The sequence below is a fragment of the Pungitius pungitius genome, chromosome 1 (genome assembly GCF_949316345.1).
Source record: "Pungitius pungitius chromosome 1, fPunPun2.1, whole genome shotgun sequence".
Classification (NCBI taxonomy): domain Eukaryota; kingdom Metazoa; phylum Chordata; class Actinopteri; order Perciformes; family Gasterosteidae; genus Pungitius; species Pungitius pungitius.
Window position 1 is genome coordinate 15,464,850 of NC_084900.1, and position 20,706 is coordinate 15,485,555.

At 48.5% G+C, this 20,706-nt stretch overlaps 1 protein-coding gene across 16 annotated transcripts in view; it reads left to right on the forward strand.

The window, feature by feature from the left end:
* LOC119221946 (membrane-associated guanylate kinase, WW and PDZ domain-containing protein 1-like) overlaps positions 1 to 20,706 on the forward strand; it is a 60,059-nt gene that overhangs the window by 28,224 nt on the left and 11,129 nt on the right. For 4 of the 16 annotated variants that reach the window (XM_037478183.2, XM_037478175.2, XM_037478173.2 and 1 more), the window contains 12 exons: positions 6,027 to 6,146; positions 8,030 to 8,218; positions 9,066 to 9,336; positions 9,660 to 9,707; positions 9,943 to 10,025; positions 10,578 to 10,616; positions 12,311 to 12,368; positions 12,695 to 12,825; positions 13,892 to 14,014; positions 14,156 to 14,341; positions 14,894 to 15,502; positions 18,914 to 18,948. In XM_037478183.2, the coding sequence (XP_037334080.2) occupies positions 6,027 to 6,146; positions 8,030 to 8,218; positions 9,066 to 9,336; positions 9,660 to 9,707; positions 9,943 to 10,025; positions 10,578 to 10,616; positions 12,311 to 12,368; positions 12,695 to 12,825; positions 13,892 to 14,014; positions 14,156 to 14,341; positions 14,894 to 15,502; positions 18,914 to 18,948 (1,892 nt within the window). The remainder of the gene's footprint in view (positions 1 to 6,026; positions 6,147 to 8,029; positions 8,219 to 9,065; positions 9,337 to 9,659; positions 9,708 to 9,942; positions 10,026 to 10,577; positions 10,617 to 12,310; positions 12,369 to 12,694; positions 12,826 to 13,891; positions 14,015 to 14,155; positions 14,342 to 14,893; positions 15,503 to 18,913; positions 18,949 to 20,706) is intronic. The other 12 variants (XM_062562489.1, XM_062562475.1, XM_062562487.1 and 9 more) reach the window with 9 other exon arrangements.

The window sequence follows — 20,706 nt, forward strand, 5'->3', positions numbered from 1 at the left end:
AACGGCCGCAGTGCAACTTTATTTCTTTTCCCGGTGTTCGGGCAGAGGCACTATCACATTCTACCAAAAAGACACTTCAATCAGATGCTTAGTGCACCAGCAGCTCTCTTTAGTTCTTCTTTAGCTCACAATCTGCGGTGGAAAAAGGTCAATTGATGTGGGGCAACGTATGAGGGAAAATACGTTTATTTTTGTGTGCTAGTGGAGGTCGAGCTCTGTGTGTTGTAAAAGATTCAGTGGCCAGATGGCCTCAGAATCTGCTTTTCTCTGAAGCTTGATTAAATGTTTGACACTAATGCAACTCATTTGATAAATACAAACTTCTCAGAGTCAGAAGATGAAGGAACTTCATGTTGCTTTCTGTTTGCTGTACGTGAGAAAGAAAGAAAGAAAAATAATTCTTGATTTATTCCCTCAGCAAACATTGTAAACACGAGATTATGTTCTCAACCTCTAGTTTCAAGTCTTCTTAAATACACTATGATGGTCATTTAGTAAATTATGGTATTACAGCAATTTATAGTCAAACAGACCATAAAGCAGGGTGGGCTTTAGGGCGGGGCTGCCTTGTGATTGACCGGTTGCTACTATGTCCAACACGGTAAATTTTTAAATTAAAAAGGGATGTGTGTGACATTTCTGCGCCGGTATAAACTCTAAAGCTTGTGGTGAGCAAAAGTGAACCTGAATAAATCAGATTGGGATTCATGATGGCAGGCGGCGACCGGTCAGTGAGGCTGAAATTGTTTTCTTTGTCGTGTTTGTATTTTTCCATCTAAACGTTTCCTAAATGGCTAATGACATATTTTTGAGCTTTTGTTAAAAAAATATTTTTTGACTTGATATATTTGAACATGAACAACACCCAAACTTTCCTCCAATACATTTTTTGACGTCCCCCCCGGGGATTCAAACCCGCAGAGCGTCCACCGTCGGGTGAAACCATTCCTGCGATGGATGAGTGGCCCAGTATCAGCAGACGGGATGTGGGTCACAGCGCTCATCCAGGCCACTTCAGGGCCACATGTCCCCCGCTCCGCCGCTTCTTATCCAGTGCCAGCGAGGTCAGAAGCTGACTTCCACAAACTGTTATTTATAGTCCACACTCTAAATACACACATGTGTTTGCACACTTCTATGCTTTTATCTGTGTGTGTGTGTGTGTGTGTGTGTGTGGCCTCGTCTGCAAAGACGTTAATACCCGCTTCCATGTGTGTGTTTACTGTAAATGCAATATGCCTTACACTGCAGAAGGAAATCTAGTGCATTGTGTGTGTGGGTGCGTGTGTGTGTGTGTGTGTGGGGGGGGGGGTATACAGTTAGGCATGGAAACACACGTAATACAATGCACCAAGTAAGGAGGGGCGTTGATCACTAAGCCGGATAGTGACAAAAGCTAATGACTAAAGTAGATTGCAGCAATTAGTCGATTAATATTTAATCAATCTGTAATTTCTTGTTTTTGGATATTGTAGAGTTCTAATTTGTGTATCTTCATCACACAAAAGTTAATGCGAGGGGTGTATTCATGCGGTACATAATAAACAGCAGCGGGTAACAACAAGGAAGCTGTGGGTTTAATGCTGATTTTGATTTGAAATGTTACAGCTGCAACAACGGCCAAATACAGCCAGAGAGATTAAAAGGTTTATAACCTTGGCATAAACCGCCCCATTAAATCTCTGATAGCGGACACATTCCTTAGTGTGTACGGATACACGTTGTACTACTGCACTGTGCAGGCCGCTAGCTGCGTGAATATTCAACAACAGCGCGTCACGGTTGAGGGACGACGGGTTGATTGGACCTCTGAACACTCACATCACGTCGCTCTTAATCTTCTCGTAGGAATTTAGCATTTTTATTTATTCCAAATCTCTGTGGTCACATTGCAGAGGGGCTCCTTTCTATTCATTTTAATTCTTGTTTTTCACACGAGCAGCACGGCGTCCGGCTGTCGTCCTGCCGCTTTAATCCGGAATGAAATATCCCAACAACCATTTGATGGATTGGTGTTAAATTTTGTGCAGGCATGCATCTTTCCAAACAGGATGAAGTACAATTTGTCAAATGCTACTTGCACGACAACACACTTGCAAAACTAATGAAATTGATATTAGCCCCGGTTGAAGCTTGGTGCCAATAAGCAAACGTAAGCATGCTAACGTGCTTCACTAAGATGGCAAGCGTCCCTGTTCAACATGTGTGCGTTTAGCACAAATGGGGCTTGTTCCTGTTTTAGACGGTGGAAAATGTTTAGCTCACACACACTCATCTGCTACACCTGAGGCGTTTTATTTTGAAACTCCACAGCTGGGGAGTAGCAAACAGGGGGCTAGACTACGGTATTTGTTCTTAGTTTTCTAGTCTTTGTTTAACCACTGTCTGTTGAGATTTGAATTGGCATGTTTTGTATCCTTGAAGGAGTATTTATTGTAGTAACGTACGCTTGTAGAGTCCCTGGTGAAATTGTTCAATATTCCCACCCACAGTGCTGCAAGGGCCTCAAAGTTGGAATTGATATAAGTATATACACTGTAACTGTGACTGTAACCATCAAGTTTTTACCATATTTAAAGAGAAATATTTCAGCCCGCAGTGACGACACGGCCTTCGGCCTTCTGCCTCGACCGGATGAGTTTGTGTAGGTGACCGAGGGAGGAGCTCTCGACTCTGTCTGTCACAAGCTGTCATAAAACAGCAGAATCCGTTGTGTAAATAATCCCTCCCCTCTGTGCGTTATTTGTTGAGTGGTTCATGCACGGTGTTGTCTGCGTTGGGACATGCGAGTTAATTACTTGAAGCATGGCCCTGGGCCTGAAAAGGGAAGCGCACACATACATTGAAATGGTCCGGATCGACACATGACACACCGCTTTGTGTACCGAGTTGCTCGTAAGGCGTGCAGCGCGCCTCCCGTTGGGCCGCACTGGAGCCGGAGTAAGTGCTGATTTAAAATTCCATCAGCAAGGCGTGCGAGGGACGCGTCTCCTTCTGTGCAGTGAATAATCTCGCCCGCCTGACACCATTAGACCCGGGGTGCGGTGTGCCAGAGTGGCGTTTTCAGGAGCATATTTGATGCCCGCGGAAGAAGGGTCGAGGCCGTCACATCGGATATCCTGAGAGCGAAACAAAGGAGACGGCGGAACACGGGGATTTTAATTTCCTGCCACAGTTCAAAGAAATATCACTCAAATGATCTTTCGCTTGCGATTAATTGTTATTACAGTTTTTGAGAAATGGAGGGTGACGTCTTTATGGAGATTTAAGGAAACTAAAATTCCCCCCTGAGATGTGTTTGTTCCGGGAAAGCCAAAGAAGAAGAAGGAATACAAGGAGTGCTAACAAATAATTTAATACAACGCAATAGTGCTGCAATAATTGAAGCTTTTTTTGAGGGAGAGTTGTCGCCTTCGGCTGGTTGGTTATTTTTAAGAGGTGGTTTGAATTGTTTAGATTTCAAGTATTTCACAATTTATTGTGGCCTGCAAACCGAACCTTTGTGAAAGATTTATTCTTGTGGTTTGGTGAAGGAAGCAAAAGAAACACTTATTTTGTATTGTCCTCCTTGTCCGCTTAGATGGTTGATGTTTCAAAACTGAAGATTTTTCCAGTTAGTTTGTAGTTGGTTTCTCATAGAGATGGAATAAAGCCCGTCGATGAGTGTCAGTGGACCATCCACAGCGATGGGAAGGAGATGAGCGTGACCTCACTGTGCAGCGAGAGCTCTCAGACTCTCCTGAAGACAAGCTGTCGAATGATCTCCTAACAATAAGTCCTTGGATTAGTTCAACTGTCCGGCAACAACTGCCTCTTTTCCAAAACGTCCTAATTGTTTCTTAGAAGCAGTGGATATAATCTTCAAATGGGCTTGAGGTGCCTTTTTTTATCATTTAACATTTATCTCAGTTACTGTAGAAAAAATGTTTCTTTGTGCTTTGGTGATATTACAAAATAATTAAGACCTCTCTTGATTTATTCCCTCAGTAAACATTGTAAACATGAGTTTATGGTCTCAATGTCTAGTTTCAAGTCTTCTTTAATACAGCATGATGTTCATTTAGTAAATGATGGTCCATTTAGATTCAAACGGACCGTAAAGCAAGGGATGCTTCAGGGCGGGGATACCAAGTAAAAAAAAAGATGGCGAAAGCCAGAAACCAAGATGGCGAAAGCCAGAAACCAAGATGGCGAAAGCCAGAAACCAAGATGGCGACAGCCAGAAACAAAGATGGCGACAGCCTAAATGCAGAAGTTGACACACCATAGGGCACAAACCGAAACGGGGACGTGTTATTGGCTACGTTGTTGAATACGGTCTTTGATGTACTGTACCCTCGGGCATCCGTGGTTGTGACATCATAAAATACATCAACATGACGTTCTTCTGAACAGAAAAATATTGCATTCAAATCATGCAATGTTTCACAAACTGGAGATCGAGTTACTCTACCCAGAGGTACACGAGGAAGTTGAATCATCAAATGATTCCAGAGTCGTTCTTTGATGAACAAATAGTGCGAATTAGACTCACATAATTATTTGGGTGAAGATAAAATACTTTTCATGCCAATCATATAATGACGTAACACATGCCAGAAGTTGAAAGAGGCCCTCAGTGTTCTGTTATGTAGCCCTCCAGTGTGGGGAATAGCCTGAATAACAGCTCAGCAGAGAGCGTCCCTTAGCCTCAGAAACGTCTCCCACCACGGGACCAACTCGCCCTGTGACAACTTCCCTTTCATCTCGTCCGCGTCCTCTGAGGCCAATTCAAAGCGCAGATTCTGCATGCGCGCTGCCGCTGTAAACGGTCAGTTTATGAAATCCCCTTCGTTGTTTTGTTCCTCACATTCTGATTGCTTCATCTGGATCTCCTCCTGCTCCTCACGAGTTCACCTTGAGAGTCGTTTTCAAAATGGCCGGAGGAGGAGGCCTGGCGGTGGGGAGAATGTGCCTTTGCAGGGCAGAGCCGTGCACTTTGAAGACTTGCTCATCACCAGGTGTTGGTGGGCTGGATGGGCCCTGAGTGGTGCACGGTGTGAGGCTCAGGTAAACTCTGCCAGTGGAAAGAGCCTTGTGTGGAACATGAGCGCTGTGGCTCGCCCAGAATAGAACACAGCGGGGAAGGTTAAAGCGGTGATTAGCTTTAACCTCCGCCTTCTGAAGGAGATTTGCTTTTTATTTTGAGTATTTCTTGTCAGCCGCTCTTGGGGCACGGAGCTGATGATGCTAACAAAAGTCTTCCACTTTAGTAAGGACTGAAATATGTGTTTTGTAAGCGCATTCAGGCTCCCCAGATGATGATTGGATTATTCTCAAGCACCACTAACGGCTCGACACTTATTGGTGAAATATCAACTATCAACTTCAAGAAGTCAAACGGTTTATTATCTCAACATCTACTCTGTTGGATTGTGAGAATTTTTTCCCCCAGACATTTATAGCTCGGTAACCTTGGTTACGGTTGATCGGCAGCAGTGGTTCTGTGGTTCGACTGAAACGTCTCAAACGCTATTGGACGGATCGCGGTGATATTTATGTCTCCTCGGGTAGGAAAGGTAATCGCTGCCATGATCCGCTGACATTTCGCCCTGTGACCTTATCATCAGGTCAGAATCCTACCTGGACTAAAGACCTTCAGCCGGTGTCGGTGTGCTACGATGTGTCCATCGACCCTCTGCCATCTCACCTCTCCTTTTTGTAAAGACACAGACGCAATAGCCTCCGTCTCCATTGTCTGGAGTCAGCTTCCTTCTGCAAAGTGTTACCGCAAAACAAAGCGGAAACCACCGCGGACCACTAATCATTAGCTCCAGGAGGGGACGAGGCCCACAGCAGCAAAGGACAACTTTAACCTCGCCTTCACCTTTTCTTTATTGCTTGTGCCACAAATCTGTGACAATTAGAGCCCGAGGGCACCGTGTGAAGGACTTAGAATGGATGATCTATTAGCAGAAGCGCAGTGAGGTATTCAAAACGGCAGCCACTTGAACCGGATTTGTTTTGTTGTTTCCTCCTGTCCCCAGGTACGACCCGCCCCCCTCGAGACGGAGAGGTCCCCGGGGTGGACTACAACTTCCTGTCCGTGGAGGACTTCCTGGAACTCGAGGACAGCGGCACACTGCTGGAAGTTGGAACGTATGACGGTGAGCGCCCCGATTCTCCGCGGACACAAGGAGCGTGGCGCCGCTCGTGTCCTCCTACATGCAGGCGCCTGTGAGACTGTGCGCGCAGTTGGTTTGGATTATGCTGTGCGTGACGGGTGGGAGGGGGGGGGGTTCATGGGGGTGCATTCAGGAGACAGCCGGTCACTCCACATCTGCCCCTCTCACTCTGATTAGGACAGCGTTGTGCAGCGCTAAGTCTCGTACCAACACAAACCGTGGTGTGCAAAAATCTGTGTGTGTGTGTATGTGTGCACTTTGTTGTTTGTTCCAGAGCATGCGTGTGCTAAGTCTAGCCTCTAGTGCGTGTTTGTGTGTGTGATCGTGCGACATTAATCTGCTTGGCACTGGTTCCGCTGTGTGTTGGCACGTTTCTCCCTTTCACGCGGGGCAATGTCAAATACCTGTCCACAGGAGCCCGGGGCCGTCCAGACCATCGCAGGAGGACCGGATTATTGATTCATCACCCGGCTCACAGTTTTTATGGACGTGTGATCGTACACAGGAGATGTTTAGGGCCATCCAGGAGCGTTGCTGGTGATCGGTAGAGCGCTGACAGGGAACAAGGGGAGATGATATTCATCAGCATTTGTGGCTGAATATAAAATGTTAAGGAATTAGTTTGGCATTTTGGAAAATATGGAATTGATTCGCTTTGTTGCAGGCAGAAAAAGATCAATATCGCTTTTATCACTGTACCGGGCTGATTGCGGATTAAACAAACGATGGGAGCAAACGTTGGACCAGCTGGTTGCTGGATTTTCTTGCCTGTTGACGGAGTGGGATTAGCTATTTCCGGTCTGAATGCTAAGCTAAGCTAACGGGTTGTTGGCTCACATTGGAAAGCATTGAAACAAAACAAAAGGATAGGACATTGAAGGAATATTAACAACATTGGGAAATTTAAACCAGATATCAAAACAATGAACAAGTAAAAAGCACATAAAAAGAACAAAATAGCAGAAAGGTTTTAGGTTCCTGCCTAAATGTCTTTTCAAATCCCTGAACTAAACGTTTTTATGACGGTTCCACCTTGGATAACCTGAACTAAACGTTTTGACTGAAGCTTTGCATCGAAGCGACAGACTTCAAAGTGGCTTAGACTTTCTCATCTGGAAGCCTTCACACACCTGGCGGGTTCAAGAGATCCATTTGCATCTATGCTAAACAAAGGCAACGAGGCTAAGATCCCCTCCTTCTATTCTTTCCTTTCACAATAAGCAAATACCGTATGTAAAGTACCTGTTGACCCGAGGGAACAAAAATCTCCTCATTTGACAGCGGCTCCGGCTGTGTGACAGTTTTCCTGCAAGAAGAATATGTTTGAACATTTTATTTTAAAAATTGCTGAAACTGTCACACATTGGCATCGACATGCACAGTTTGTATGAGAAATGTTTAGGATTTTCGCGTTGCTTATTGGTCACATCATGGATTCTTTGAATGCTCACATGCTCTGCGAGTCACCTCGGGGCCTCCGTTTCTCGCACTCACAAAGAATGAATGGGTACATTATTCCTACCAAACCAGATAAAGAAACGTGTTTTTCTGAAACCGTATCAGTCGAAAAAGAAAGCGGCTAAAACAAGCCGGGTTTTGTGAGCCGCTCCATTGTTTTGTGGTCAGTAGGCTTTCACAGTCCAGACAATGCGGCTCAAGCGCCGACTGGAGCTCTGCTGCTTCCCCCCCCGGCAGCTGCTGCTCGTTTCCCCCGGCGACGCGCTCCAGCCGCCTCGCCTCCTCCCGGCATCTTCTCGGCTCCCTCTTTTATTCATTTGGTCTTCATCCCCTCTCCCTGTCTCGTCCTTCTCCCTCTGCGGTCTCTCTCTTTCTCTCTCTCTGCTAATGCCCTCCTCGTTGCCTAGGTAACTACTACGGGACCCCCAAGCCGCCGAGGCAGCCCGTCGGCGGGACAGTGATCGTCGGCGATGCCGGCTCCCAGCAGTCCACCCCGAAGCGCACCAAGTCCTACAATGACATGCAACACGCCCGCGTAGTGCCCGCTGAGCACGACGATGACGACCAGGCCTCGGAAATGAACAACAGTTTTACAGGTGAGGGGCGTCGACCAAGTGTGTGTGTGTGTGTGTGCGTGCGTGTGTGTGTGCGTGTGTGTTTTCCACCCTCCCCTCCGCTCTGTGGTGTCTGCCGGTTACATCATGCCTTTGTGGTGCTGAGTTTCTTTCTTTCCTTTCATTTCTTTTTTTTTCCGAACACCGCCATCTGCCTGCAAGGAGGGGGCGCGGTCTCAGGGCCTCGCATCCTCTCCTCCCAGAATGCACTTGTTTACATCGAGGGTTCCCGTTTGTTCACTTCGTTCTCTGTACATCTTTGCAGAACCCCCCCCCCCCCCTTTCCATTACATATTAAAAAGGTGAATAGGAGACGACATGTCCTTCCCCCTGCATATTGAGTGCACTAGATGGTTTCCTTTTGTCTCTTGCTGCTGAGGAATCTGTGCCCCCCCCTCCCCACCCCCCCCTCCATGCTAAGCTGCCAGAGTGTTGAATTAGCATTTGATCAAATCCTGAAAGGCCCACAGAAGACATTGGGCACTGGGGAGTGAGTTTGAGGATGGGGGGGGGGGGGGGGGGGGGGGGAGGGGTGAGGGGGTTGGATTGGAAGGGCCGGCCTAAAAAAAAAAAGTGGAGAGGTAAAAAAAACAAAAACAGGGCAGGGGTAAAAAAAGAGTTTGTTGCTGAAAGAATTAGCATATTCCTGGGGGCCCTTGCAGTTCACTAGAAATCGGAAGTGGCATCTCAAGTTAAGGGCGTGTGGAGGGGATTAGAGAGCATGTGTGCTCCTTTCACCTGTTCTCCTCTTGCATGCGCCGGACGTAACCTTTGTTTCTTTCTTTTCCTTCTCTGTCGCCCCCCCCCCCCCTTGCGTGCTATGACCCAGGATCTTTAGTGCGTAGCCTCTTTCCCTCTCCTCTGCTGTGCGCAGGTAACCCCAGCGAGCAGGACGAGAGCCGCGGCGGCGGCGCCCTCCGGCCATACCCCGCCCGCGACAACGCTCCCTCCTGCGGTCTGAACAATGCGGCCGCCTGCACCGCCGAGAGCGGGCAGCAGACGCTGGCGGAGCCGCAGGTGTCCCCCGAGGAGCCGCAGGGCGCGCTGCCCGACAACTGGGAGATGGCGTACACGGAGAGCGGCGAGCTCTACTTCATAGAGTATGTACCCGCCAGCCGCGCGGCGCCGGGCGCACCTTTCCGTCCTGTTGAGCACCTGATGCACCTCACGCTGCCGCAGCTCATTTTTGGTGTTTTTTTTCTCCTGTATTTTACCTGCACAATTATCCCTTTTGTTCGTCCAGTGGCTTGTCTCCTCCCCCACCCCCCAACCCCCCTACCCCATGATTTGGTTTTTTTAGGCCTCCCCAGCCCAACCTGCCCAGCCCTCTGGGTGCCGCTGCTTTCCTGTTAATCCCCTGCATGTCCCGATCTCTAAAGGAGATCACGTCCTGACTACCTCCACCTCTCTGTCCTCTCCGCAGCACGGCAAAGGCACGCCACCCGGACACGGCTGTGTGTTTTCAGAGCTTGTATGTTCATTTCTGCTATCACTGATTTACAGTATGTGCTTGTTTAGCGATAGAGGCAGAAGTCACGGTTGTTTACTGTCGATGTCCTGCCCCGGTCCCCTCCTCCTCGCAGCGGGGGGCGCCTTTCTGTCCTTTCTGTAAACTCGCCGATGCGGCTCGCGTTCTTATTGGCGTGTAGGCGTGACGCGTTGAATGACCCCCCTCCTCCCCCCCGTTGTTGTCTGTTTCCACTCAGCCACAACACGAAGACCACGTCATGGATGGACCCGCGGTGCAGGGACAAAGCCTCGCGGCCGCCGGAGGACTGTGACGACGATGGTAAGCCTCCTCACGACCTCCTCACGACCTCCTCATGACCTCCTCGAGGAGGCTTTCTCAGTTGTTTGTGGAGCTCAACATTTCTTATGCGTAGTTAATTTTTTTTAAAAAAAAGACCAAATATGACAAATGATTCCCAACTCAACACGTTTGATGAATTCCAAGTCGTGTGATTTCAGAACACAGATTGTAGAATTGCTCCATCAAGTGGTGAGAATCCAGAACATGTTTACATGTGTGTATCCATGTTTGTTTGTTTTTATACTAAGGGGTTTTCTGTCTTCCTTTCTTTCTTTTTTTCTTTCTTGGACGGTCACCTGTCGCCTGTCCCCTCCTCCTCCGTCCTCCATCCTCGTCCCACCTCCTCCATCCTCATCCCACCTCCTCCGTCCTCCATCCTCGTCCCACCTCCTCCATCCTCCTCCCATCTCCTCCGTCCTCCTCCTATCTCCTCCGTCCTCCATCCTCGTCCCACCTCTCCTCCTCCGTCCTCCGTCCCCTTTTCTCTTCTTCGTTTTGTTTTCTCTGTTCCATCCTGCTTTCATTTTGGAGAAGAGGGGATACATTCGGAGGAGTTGGAGACGGATCTGGGTAAGCTCTTTTAATGGATTTGGTTGTTTAAAACATAACGTCGGTTACATCATGTTTATTCTAGATGACCAGCAGCGCGCTGGCTTTCCACAGAGTTACATCGCAAACCAAGGTCTGCGACATTTTAAAATGTTTTTAACTGATCCGATACATCAGATACACCAGACTTCATCTACCGATGACAAAAGAATGTTGTCCGTTGTTATTATTATTAATTCCAGTGAAGCTTATGGATGCGCCGTGAAGAGGCAGTTTGTCACGTCTGGTGTCAATGAAGCAAAACAAATGGGAGAAACTAGATTTGATTCGCTTTGCAGCATGATGGATTTAACAATTGCTTCTGATAGTTTACTACTTTTTGGTGCCGTAGCGCCTCCATCAGGACCGGCAGAGGACTGGGCCTTTGTGCAAAGTTTTGTTCATTTTCGTGCGTGGGAACGTGTATTTCCAGTAAGAAGAAGAATGGAAGACTTTATTAGATTAAACGACAGTTATGACTCCTCCATCTTCCCACTGAGCGCTGAAATGGTTTTTCTGTTTCTTTGAAATTGCGGCTTCTTTGGCGCATTTCAAAAGTTTGTGGTTAATGTTAATGTGTTGGAATGACAAAAAAACAGAAGAAGAGTGTAACGTAAAGTGCAAGCTTCAAAAGAACAAAAGAAGAACAAAGTGGCCGATTGAGTTTGTTTCTCAGACCTCAAAGATGAAAACAATGTGTTTTACTGAAACTAAATGTAATCAAATCTGTATTTAGATCTGGAACCACCAACGTGATGTTGTTTATGTTCACAGATGATAAAAGGAAATCATCTGATGTGAAAACCTGACCGGCGTTAAAATCTGGGTGCAATATGACTTTAATGCTCTACTATCTGAATGTTTACCAGCCTGTGATGCTGCTGTCTGTGGTCCAAAGGAGCCAGAGGGACACAACCAATTCATTCTGTAACCTCATCGTAGAAAACCCTCCGTCATCCTTTACCCCCGGGGGAGAGCGATTGAGTGTGCACCTCAGTGTGCGTCCGGGGGGGTCGTGACCTCTCCTCCCGCTGCGGCGCACTCTCGTCAGCCTTTTATTTACAGCTTAGTTACTCCGTACTCACTCAACTCTTACTGTGCATCAGCCGTCTCGTTCACACAATCATAAGCAGACAAATACATGTTTTTGGTGTTTTTTTTACATGTGGTACCTGTTGTGTGTGTTGTCGTTGACGCACAGCTGTGCAGACGTTTCAGCCTGGGTGGATGTGATTAAGGTGGTTGTGTATGCATGTTAGCTAGATGGTCATAAAAGATAAGTGTTGCTGGCAGAATCCTCTCTGCTATAAAACCGGGGCGTTTTTTACGGGGATAATTTAACGAGGCGTCAGGTACAGGCAACAACTTTCCAAAATAAAAGACAAATGGCCCGAAAAATCAGCGCTTGATGTCGTCGTATATTTCTTGGCATTTGATCCTGTTTTTCGGGATTGATGGGAGACACACAGAGGGCAGTTTGAGGTCGATTGTAACACAGCAAAACCAACTCTTACTGTGAAGAGGAACCGAGTCCTCGGGGGCACATCCACAGACGCTAGAAATCATCCACAGAAATGTGACCACACTTCAGCATCTGGAGTTTAATGAACGCCGTTCAGAGTGAAAAGTGCCCTGAGGTGAAAGTGTTGATGTGTTTTTAATGTGCTGTGTTTTAGAGCTGCCCCCGGGATGGGAAAGGATAGAAGACCCGGTGTACGGCGTGTACTATGTAGAGTAAGTTCTGTTTCTCTTTGACACACAATGTCCACATTCAAATAAAATGTGTAACTCACATATTAATAACCGCCTTTCCCACGATTTACACTACCGTGTTCTCCCTGCAAACATGATCAATGTGGAAATCAACCTTATATTTGACTTTATCGTCATCCAAAGTGATTATTTGCATCACAACCTTTAAATGATTAGGAAATAAATAATAGGATTTGCTTTTTAATAAACGTGCCGTTTTTCCAGGCTGCATTTTACGGCAACAATGTCGTTTCTCTTCATTAGTATCTCATCCCTAATGACATCACTCTTCCCTCCCACTGTCCCAGTCACATCAACAGGAAGACCCAGTACGAGAACCCGGTGGTGGAGGCGCGGCGTCGCAAAATCCTGGAGCAGCAGCAGCCGCCGCCACAGCAGCCGCAGCCGCAGCCTCCAGAAGGTGAGCGGTATATCCGAGGTTCGTTTCCTGCCCTGCCGCGGCACCATTTCTTTCTTTCTTCATGTGTGTGTGTGTTTGTGTGTGTGTGTGTGTGAGTGAGTGTCGGTGCTCTCTCCCGGGTTTGGGCCAGACGGATCTTGAATCTCAACCTCTGTCAGACGCAATCGGGGAAAAACGAAAGATGGAAGATTCTTCACCAAGTGCACATTTGGAGGAGCAAGTTATACCAAAACAAGAGCTGGCCCAAGCCCCGGCGTCGTCCTTTGGTGTTTTAGGTTTTTATTTGAAAAGTCATAGATGCTGTACGTCATTCTGTATTTGATCATTTGATTTGCCTTTTTCATGAAACGGTTAGAAAGAGATTTTTAAACTTCAGCCCAACAGTGAGAGAGCCATTAAAATAGAATATTTCTTATTTTTTTTGTTATTAGAATCTTGTATAAATGAGGCAATGGATAATATCTGAGAAAATAGAGGGGAATGTAAGAGAACCAGAATATTTAGAGAAATTGCCCTTTAACGCTTTACCTTGATTTGAAGACGCTACGCGGGAGAATGATATTAAAATGAAGGATTAAGCATTATTAAGCATTTATGTTTCCTGAAGCGTCGTTTTAAATACGCATCAACTAATGGTAACTTATAGATGCAACAAGTCAAAGTAGTCAAATATTTTCATTCTACTCACCAAAATCTCAAAGCGGATGGTTTTCCTCAGACGTCTCGCCTCAAGATACAACTTGTTTTCATGCTTTATTACCAGGATTTGTTTTTTCTGTGCTCGTCTCGTCACATGTTGTGCTTTTCTTCCAGGGATACAGACACTCTCCTCCTTGCATTCTTATACAGATGTTTGCACTGTGTTGAGTTGTCTAATGGGGTGGGGGGGGGGCAGAGTGCAAGAGTATGAAGGCTCTTGTCATCATACTCATCATTTCAAGTATCTCAACAAACAACTAATAACAACAAATAGAATCTGATTTAAACGAGCAGCGAATCACAACTGAAGGGTCAAAGTGTGCATGTGAAGGCGCGCTAGGGGGGGTCTGGTGTCGATGACCTCCTTGTCATTGTGCCCTCGCAGAGTGGATCGAGGAGCACTCGGCGGCGGCGGCTCCCTTAGCGAACTACGCGCCGAACCACCTGGAGACCTACAGGGACCCACAGGCCCCGCCCACTCTACCTCCCATCCCCACGGGGGCCAAACGTGAGTCCCCGGGTGCCATAGACACTGTGTGTGTGTGTGTGTGTGTGTGTGTGTGTGTGTGTGTGTGTGTGTGTGTGCTTCATCGGGCCGCTCACGTTTGACTTTTCCTTTGGAATGAGGAATGTGTGGCTCATCTTGCAGGAGGGAAGCCTTTCTTCACGAGAAACCCGGCGGAGCTGAAAGGAACCTTCATCAGCACCAAGCTGAAGAAGAGCCGCCGCGGCTTCGGCTTCACCGTCGTCGGGGGCGACGAGCCGGATGAGTTCCTGCAGATCAAAAGCCTGGTGCTGGACGGGCCTGCAGCCGTGGATGGAAAGATGGAGACAGGTGCAGTACACCGCCGGCATCCACAGGGGGCCCTCTTTTTTCATTCAGAACACCCCTCTACAGTAATAACCCACAATGCAAAGCCTGGTGAAACTAGGCCAGAGGAATTGAGACTGTACGGAAAATGAACAAAACATGAGAAGATTTATACCATAACCAAAGATGTCAGTGATATTTGTACTGGTTCTTATTTAGACGCAGTGTTTTACCCAAGTGAAATCATTTTAGTCCTTACTGTTGCTCAGGTTCTGCTGCATTGTGGGTGCATGCAATGTCGGTGAAATCTCTTGAAAGAACTTTAATCTTCTTGTTTCAATTTATCGAATAACGGAATAACCCTCAACAACTCGCCGCTAAGCATGATCAACAGTTTATTTGTTACAACGGTGATGTTCAGACCTGATGTTTTAACCTCTAACGCCACACTCCTACAAATAAAGAACCTGGATTCTAACTAATTGTGAGTTGTTTGTCCAGAGGTTCCACCTGTGAGGATGAACCCATCTGGAACCCTCATTCCTCTCAATGGTGACATCATTTTCTCTGCTGCAGGCGACGTCATTGTCAGTGTGAACGACACCATCGTGTTGGGCTACACCCACGCGCAGGTGGTGAAGATCTTCCAGTCCATCCCCATCGGATCCATGGTGGACCTGGCCCTGTGCCGCGGCTACCCGCTGCCCTTCGACCCCGACGATCCCAACACCAGCTTGGTGACCTCGGTGGCGATCGTGGACAAGGAGCCGATCATCGTCAACGGGCAGGAGGCGTTCGACTCGCCCTCCAGCAGGGCCGGGCCCGCCAACGGGATGAGGGAGGCGCGCTCGCGCAGCCCCTCCGAGGCGGCGTCCAACAGCTCGCACGGCTACTCCAGCGACGTGGTCAACCTGGCCTCGTCCATCGCCACGCAGCCGGAGCTCATCACCATCCACATGGAGAAGGGCGACAAGGGCTTCGGCTTCACCATCGCCGACAGCCTGACCGGCGGAGGCCAGAGGGTCAAGCAGATAGTGGACTACCCGCGCTGCCGCGGCCTGAAGGAGGGGGACATTCTGATGGAGGTCAACAAGAGGAACGTCCAGAACATGAGTCACAATCAGGTGGTGGACCTGCTGAGCAAATGTCCCCGGGGCAGCGAGGTCACCATGCTGGTGCAGAGAGGTACGTGTTGCGTCTCGCGTTGGTTGGCTGTCCATGAGCACATGAGTGTGGGTAAGGAGGCGAGATGGATGAATGAGACCCACCTGATGACTAAGGATGCTGCTGAGTTGGACCTTTGAGACTTTGTCCTTCCTCACGTGTCGCATTGATCAAACTGGAATTTTGTGGTGGTAGCTGCATTTGTTTGGGGGGGTGATTCTCACCCTGCTCACTCTGCCACGTCGCCTGAGGACGGTGCGGTAACCTTTGAAGTGATCGCTGACAGCCAGCGCACAATCATTCACACACAACGATCGTAGGAGCTGAGAGGTGAGCGGGGAGGGGGGGGGGGGGGGTGAAAGGGATGAGAAATAGGTTAGGGATCATGTTGTGAGAAAAAGTGGAGGAGGATTATAGGAGAGATTTGCTGAACAGCACCGGAAATTCAGCGAAGGGAGCGTGTATGAGGGGATTGCTTTAGAGGAGTAAGAGGAGGAGGAGGAAGAGGAGGAAGAGGGGGGGACAAGGTGCAGTCGGCTGGAGGAGAAAAAGCCTCGATCAGTTCCTCTGTGACTCATCAATCCGACTCGCCGTTGCTAAGAGGGGGCACCGAGCACAAGGTCAAACAAACCCAACGTCACACTGCCGTCACAACACATTCGTCCCGCTGCAGTAGCTTGAGTTGTGTTGCAGAAGGTGGACACTTGGATGATGACCCTCGTGACCCCATCAGACACCTCGCAGGTTGGTCGGGGGCTAGTTTTGCTCCAGAAGCTTCACGAGGGAAAAGGAACGATGGTTCAAAGGGTTTTTTGTCGCAGAGCAAAACTGGGGAAGGAGGCTGAACGATCCTGGAATGATATTCATATCTGTGGGACTTGTCAACAGAGCACAGAGAGGCGTAAACTTAAAAACAATATATCTGCGTAATCAGTACCTTAATGTCCGCATTCACCAACAAACGGACGGGTTTTATATTTTTCAAATATGAAGAAAACATCTGGCCTTTTCACACGCAGGATCTCCTCCTGCATAGGAGGCCCGGCCAGCTATTACTCCTCCATCTTGTCTTCCCGCCGTTGTTGCCATGACAATCGTGCATAGCGCTCCTGTCCCCTGAGAGCAAGAGAGAAAGAGGAGAGAAAATGGAATAAAGGGTGGAGGAATGAAATGTGATAATGACGGACGGGTGTCATTTCAAGTAGACAAAGAGAAAAGCCTACCGGAGAGCAGGCTGATCTTATATATATATATATATATGTGTGTGTATGCAAATATATAAGAAGCAGAGCACGGGGTTGGCTCCTCTGAAGAGAACATTACTCATGTATAGAAGCTGGAGGAAGGAGCTGTGCAGCGACCCACCGAGGCCACAGCTCTCAGCACAATGAACCACGCAGCGATTCACTGCAGCTTCCCTCACAGACTCAACGAGGTTCACTTCCTGCGCCCAATTTCTTTTTCTTTTACTTTTTCCGAGTAGCATTGAAAAGCGTCACAACGTGAGAGCAAAGTCCAACCTTGAAGCGACGATGTGTTTTTGCCGAGGACATTTGTTAAAGGCCAAGCAGGAGACGAGAAGGCGTGGCCTATCCCGCCATCGCCCGCCATCGCCTCGTCTCCTCAGACCAGATAAACTCGTCGTTGGGATGTCGAGCGGAGCTCCGCCTTCATTCAGGAGCTTCAGCAGAGAACACGCGTGCCGAATGCTCCGTGCATTAATAACCGCTCATCTTCACGTGTGCGGGGAAACGTGCTGTTCCCGTGTTCCCTCCAGCGAGCTGCTCATGAATGTTACATGCAGATTGGAGGGAGTTACACGTATGCGTTAATGTCACGCTGCCCGGGAGGAGAATTAGGCAGATTCATTAAAAAGGTTGCATCGTAAATCTGCTGTTCAGGGAGTGAATGTGAAGTTGGGGGTCAAGCTTTAAGTGCTCCTCGGACCTTTGTTCTCCTTCGGCGCTCGTGGTTAAATTCACTAACCATATGGCCGTAGTGGGATTGGACGCTAGTGGCGTTGACCTCACTGACAGCTCGAGGCCTCTGGGAGGTCGTTTCTAAGCGGAAGGCATTTCCCGCTCTGCGTGTGTCCGAATGGGAAACACTTCTTGCTCCATGACCTCGTGTGTGTCCTTCCTGGGTCTCACACACACACACACACACACACGTCAGCAGCTGGGATGTTCCACTTTCTCCAGTAACTGGCGCCCCATAATCCGAGGGGGCGGGGGTTTGGAAGAGATGGGAGGGAGGGAGGCAGGGAGAAGATGAATTATGAATCGTGTAGAGAGAGGGGTTTCGCAGCATCAGAGAGTTTTAACATTTAATGATTTATATATATTTTTTTACCATCGCTGCAGAGAGCCAAGATGCTTCCTGTCGTCTGACGGCACCTTGTTAACAAAGTACACGGCCTGCGCGGCACACAGAGAACTAGTTGATTGCCTTGACAACGGCGACTCTTTTGTCCCGTCGTCGCTCGTCTATTTCCGTCTCCGCTCACTTTGTGGTGTGGTTGGCATCGGGGAGGAGAAAGGAGTTCTTCTTGGAGAGAGATGCAAACTGTCAGTGTGTGTGTGTGTGTGTGTGTGCGTTGAACAAAGTCTGAATAGCTCTGTGTGAATGTGCCTCAGGTAGAGAGCCTACATGTGGAAGCAGTTGTTGGGGCTTTGATGAAAAAGCCATTAAAAAGGAGGGAAATGTGGATGATCCCTTCACTGCTGCGCTGAGAATCCTCCTCTCCCACGACAACCGCCTCCCAAGTATTAATACTTTATGAGCACAAATGAGACTGATCTTTCGGGTGACTCTCAACAGTGTGTTAACTAGTGTGTGTGTGTGTGTGTGTGTGTGATGGAGAGAGGCAGAAGCTCCAGCTTCCCCTATTTGATACCACGGAGCTGCTCAGTGAGCTGAGATTCAGCCGGAGTGCCTGTGATGGAGACGGACGGAAAGTAGAGTGGAGGAGAGAGCGCGGAGGGGAGGTGGGGGCTGGTGTGGGGGGGGGGGGGTCCTTAGGGGAGCAGCCCTGTAGCTTTTTGACCAGCAGTCCAAAGACGCTGCAGCATAAGTCAGTCCGTCTAATGCAGATAGATCAGTTGCTCCTCTAACAACACGGGTGGGAGCGCGTGGAGTGGAGCATCGGAGGGGGGGGGGGGGGGGGGATCACTTAGATTAGCGAGCAGCCTAGCGCAGTGTGTTGCTCAGAGAGGGAGAGCAACAGAAGAGGAGGAGGAGGAGGAGGAGAGCAAGCCGGGGCCAGTTGCGCTCCGCTCTGCAGCAGAAACCAGGAGTCCGTCCGTCTCTCCCGGAGTTTTATTTTTTTTGTATTTTTATTTTATTTTTTTGACCAGTTTTTTTTTTTTTAGGGAAGGGAAGAGCACCACAATTCATTAATGCTCTCTCTGTCTCTCTGCCGATGTTTTGCAGGAGTGGTGGCAGCCAAGAGGAGTCCAAAGCTGGTGGTGAGTACTCCTTGGTGTGTGTGTGTGTGTGTGTGTGTGTGTGTGTGCGCGCGCGCTTGTGTGTGTGTGTGTGCATGTCAGCTCAACTGAGTTGCAGGAGCGCTATTTAAAGAACAAAAGAGAGATGTAATATCTATGTGTGCGGAGACGCCACCTTTCCTCTTCTGTCTCTTTCCGTCACTTTGTGTTCGCCCTCCGATGCGTCTCTTCTCGGCGGCTGTTAGGGAGGGAGAGAGGCATGAGGCTCAGATATGGATGAGGGGGGGTTGGGGGGGGGGGAGACCAGCGGGGAGATGGTTTGTCCCACATCAGTGAATCACTGAGACAGCCTACAGATACAGAAGATGCTCTGGAGCTGCTGGGGGTTGGGGGGGTTGGGGGTGTGGGGGGGGGGGGGTGACGAAACGAGCTGGAGGCAAAGTGAAGGGAGATCGGGGAAGCTGGAGGAGAGATTGCAACAGATTGCAGAGCGTGTGACGAACGGGAGAAGAAACGAGGGGCCGTTATTCGGGGGGGGGCAACGACCCCCTGTGCTTTTTACGCCTCCTCTCAACCTGTTGAAAAGAAGAAGAAAAGAATCACTAACAAGCCCCGATGAGACGCTTCAAAGGAGGTCAGCGACGGGTTCAGACGAGGAATAAAAAAAAATACAAAATAAAACTGGCAAAACCTACTCAGGCCACATGGCACGGTGTGGGGGAGGGCAGGTGCTGTGTAGAGGGCAGCACCACTCGACTGTCACTTTGGATTAGCTTTCCAGTGAGCAAGATACCCCCCCCCCCCTCCTGCCCCCTTCCTCTTGTCAGTGGAATGTCACGCTGCAGGAGGCTTTGTGTCAGAACGAGCATTTTGCCTCCAAAAACAGCTCCCAGTTTACTCCAATTCTCCCCTGAGTAAGCCAGCCTGGCTCATCACTGGGGGGGGCTGACCCGTCCCAGCGAGTGATGACCCCCCCTCCCAGGCCTCGATTATTCATACCAGATCTGAAATGATTCTGATTTCATATTGCGCCCCCCCCTCCCCTCGTCGGTAATAGCATCTTCTCATCGAGGCTCATTTGTCTTTTATGTGCGTCTGCGGGTGATAACGTTGTTATGTTTATATTCACAATCCACAAACAAAGATTACAGGAAGCTGAAAGACGGATTTAAGAAGCTGGATCGGGTTTCCATGACGATTCTTTTTATGAGTAACAATTCAGAACCTTTAAAAGCGCTGCAGATTCAACGTAGACAAAAAGATGAATTATTTTCATTTGGAGATTATTCTGAAAAAAGAGGATTCAAAGATTAAAATGTGAGTTCAGCAGATTTCCCCACAGCTTTATTGTGTTTAAACAGTTTACAGAACCACCGGCCGTGTTTGGTTTTGTTGACTGGGAACGTTTCACCAGACTTTAGGCTTAATATGAAAGATTAACAGTGATTATTTTAATTCGAAAGTCGTATTAGAGTTCACATTTAAACACCAGTCTGTTATATGAAGGACGTTTTAGCGCACGCTGACTCCTCCTCACGCAGCCACATGCACATGCTGACTCCTCCCCACGCAACCGCATGCACACGCTGACTCCTCCCCACCCAGCCTTCTGCACACGCTGACTCCGCCCCCCGCAACCTCATGCACACTCTGACTCCTCCCCACGCAGCCTCCACTAAACCCTGACTCTTGCCCACGCGGCCTCCTGCCTGCTGGTCAGATTCTACACTTTGCGTTCAACACGTTGATTCTCTGCTTACGATTCCAATCTCAAGAATT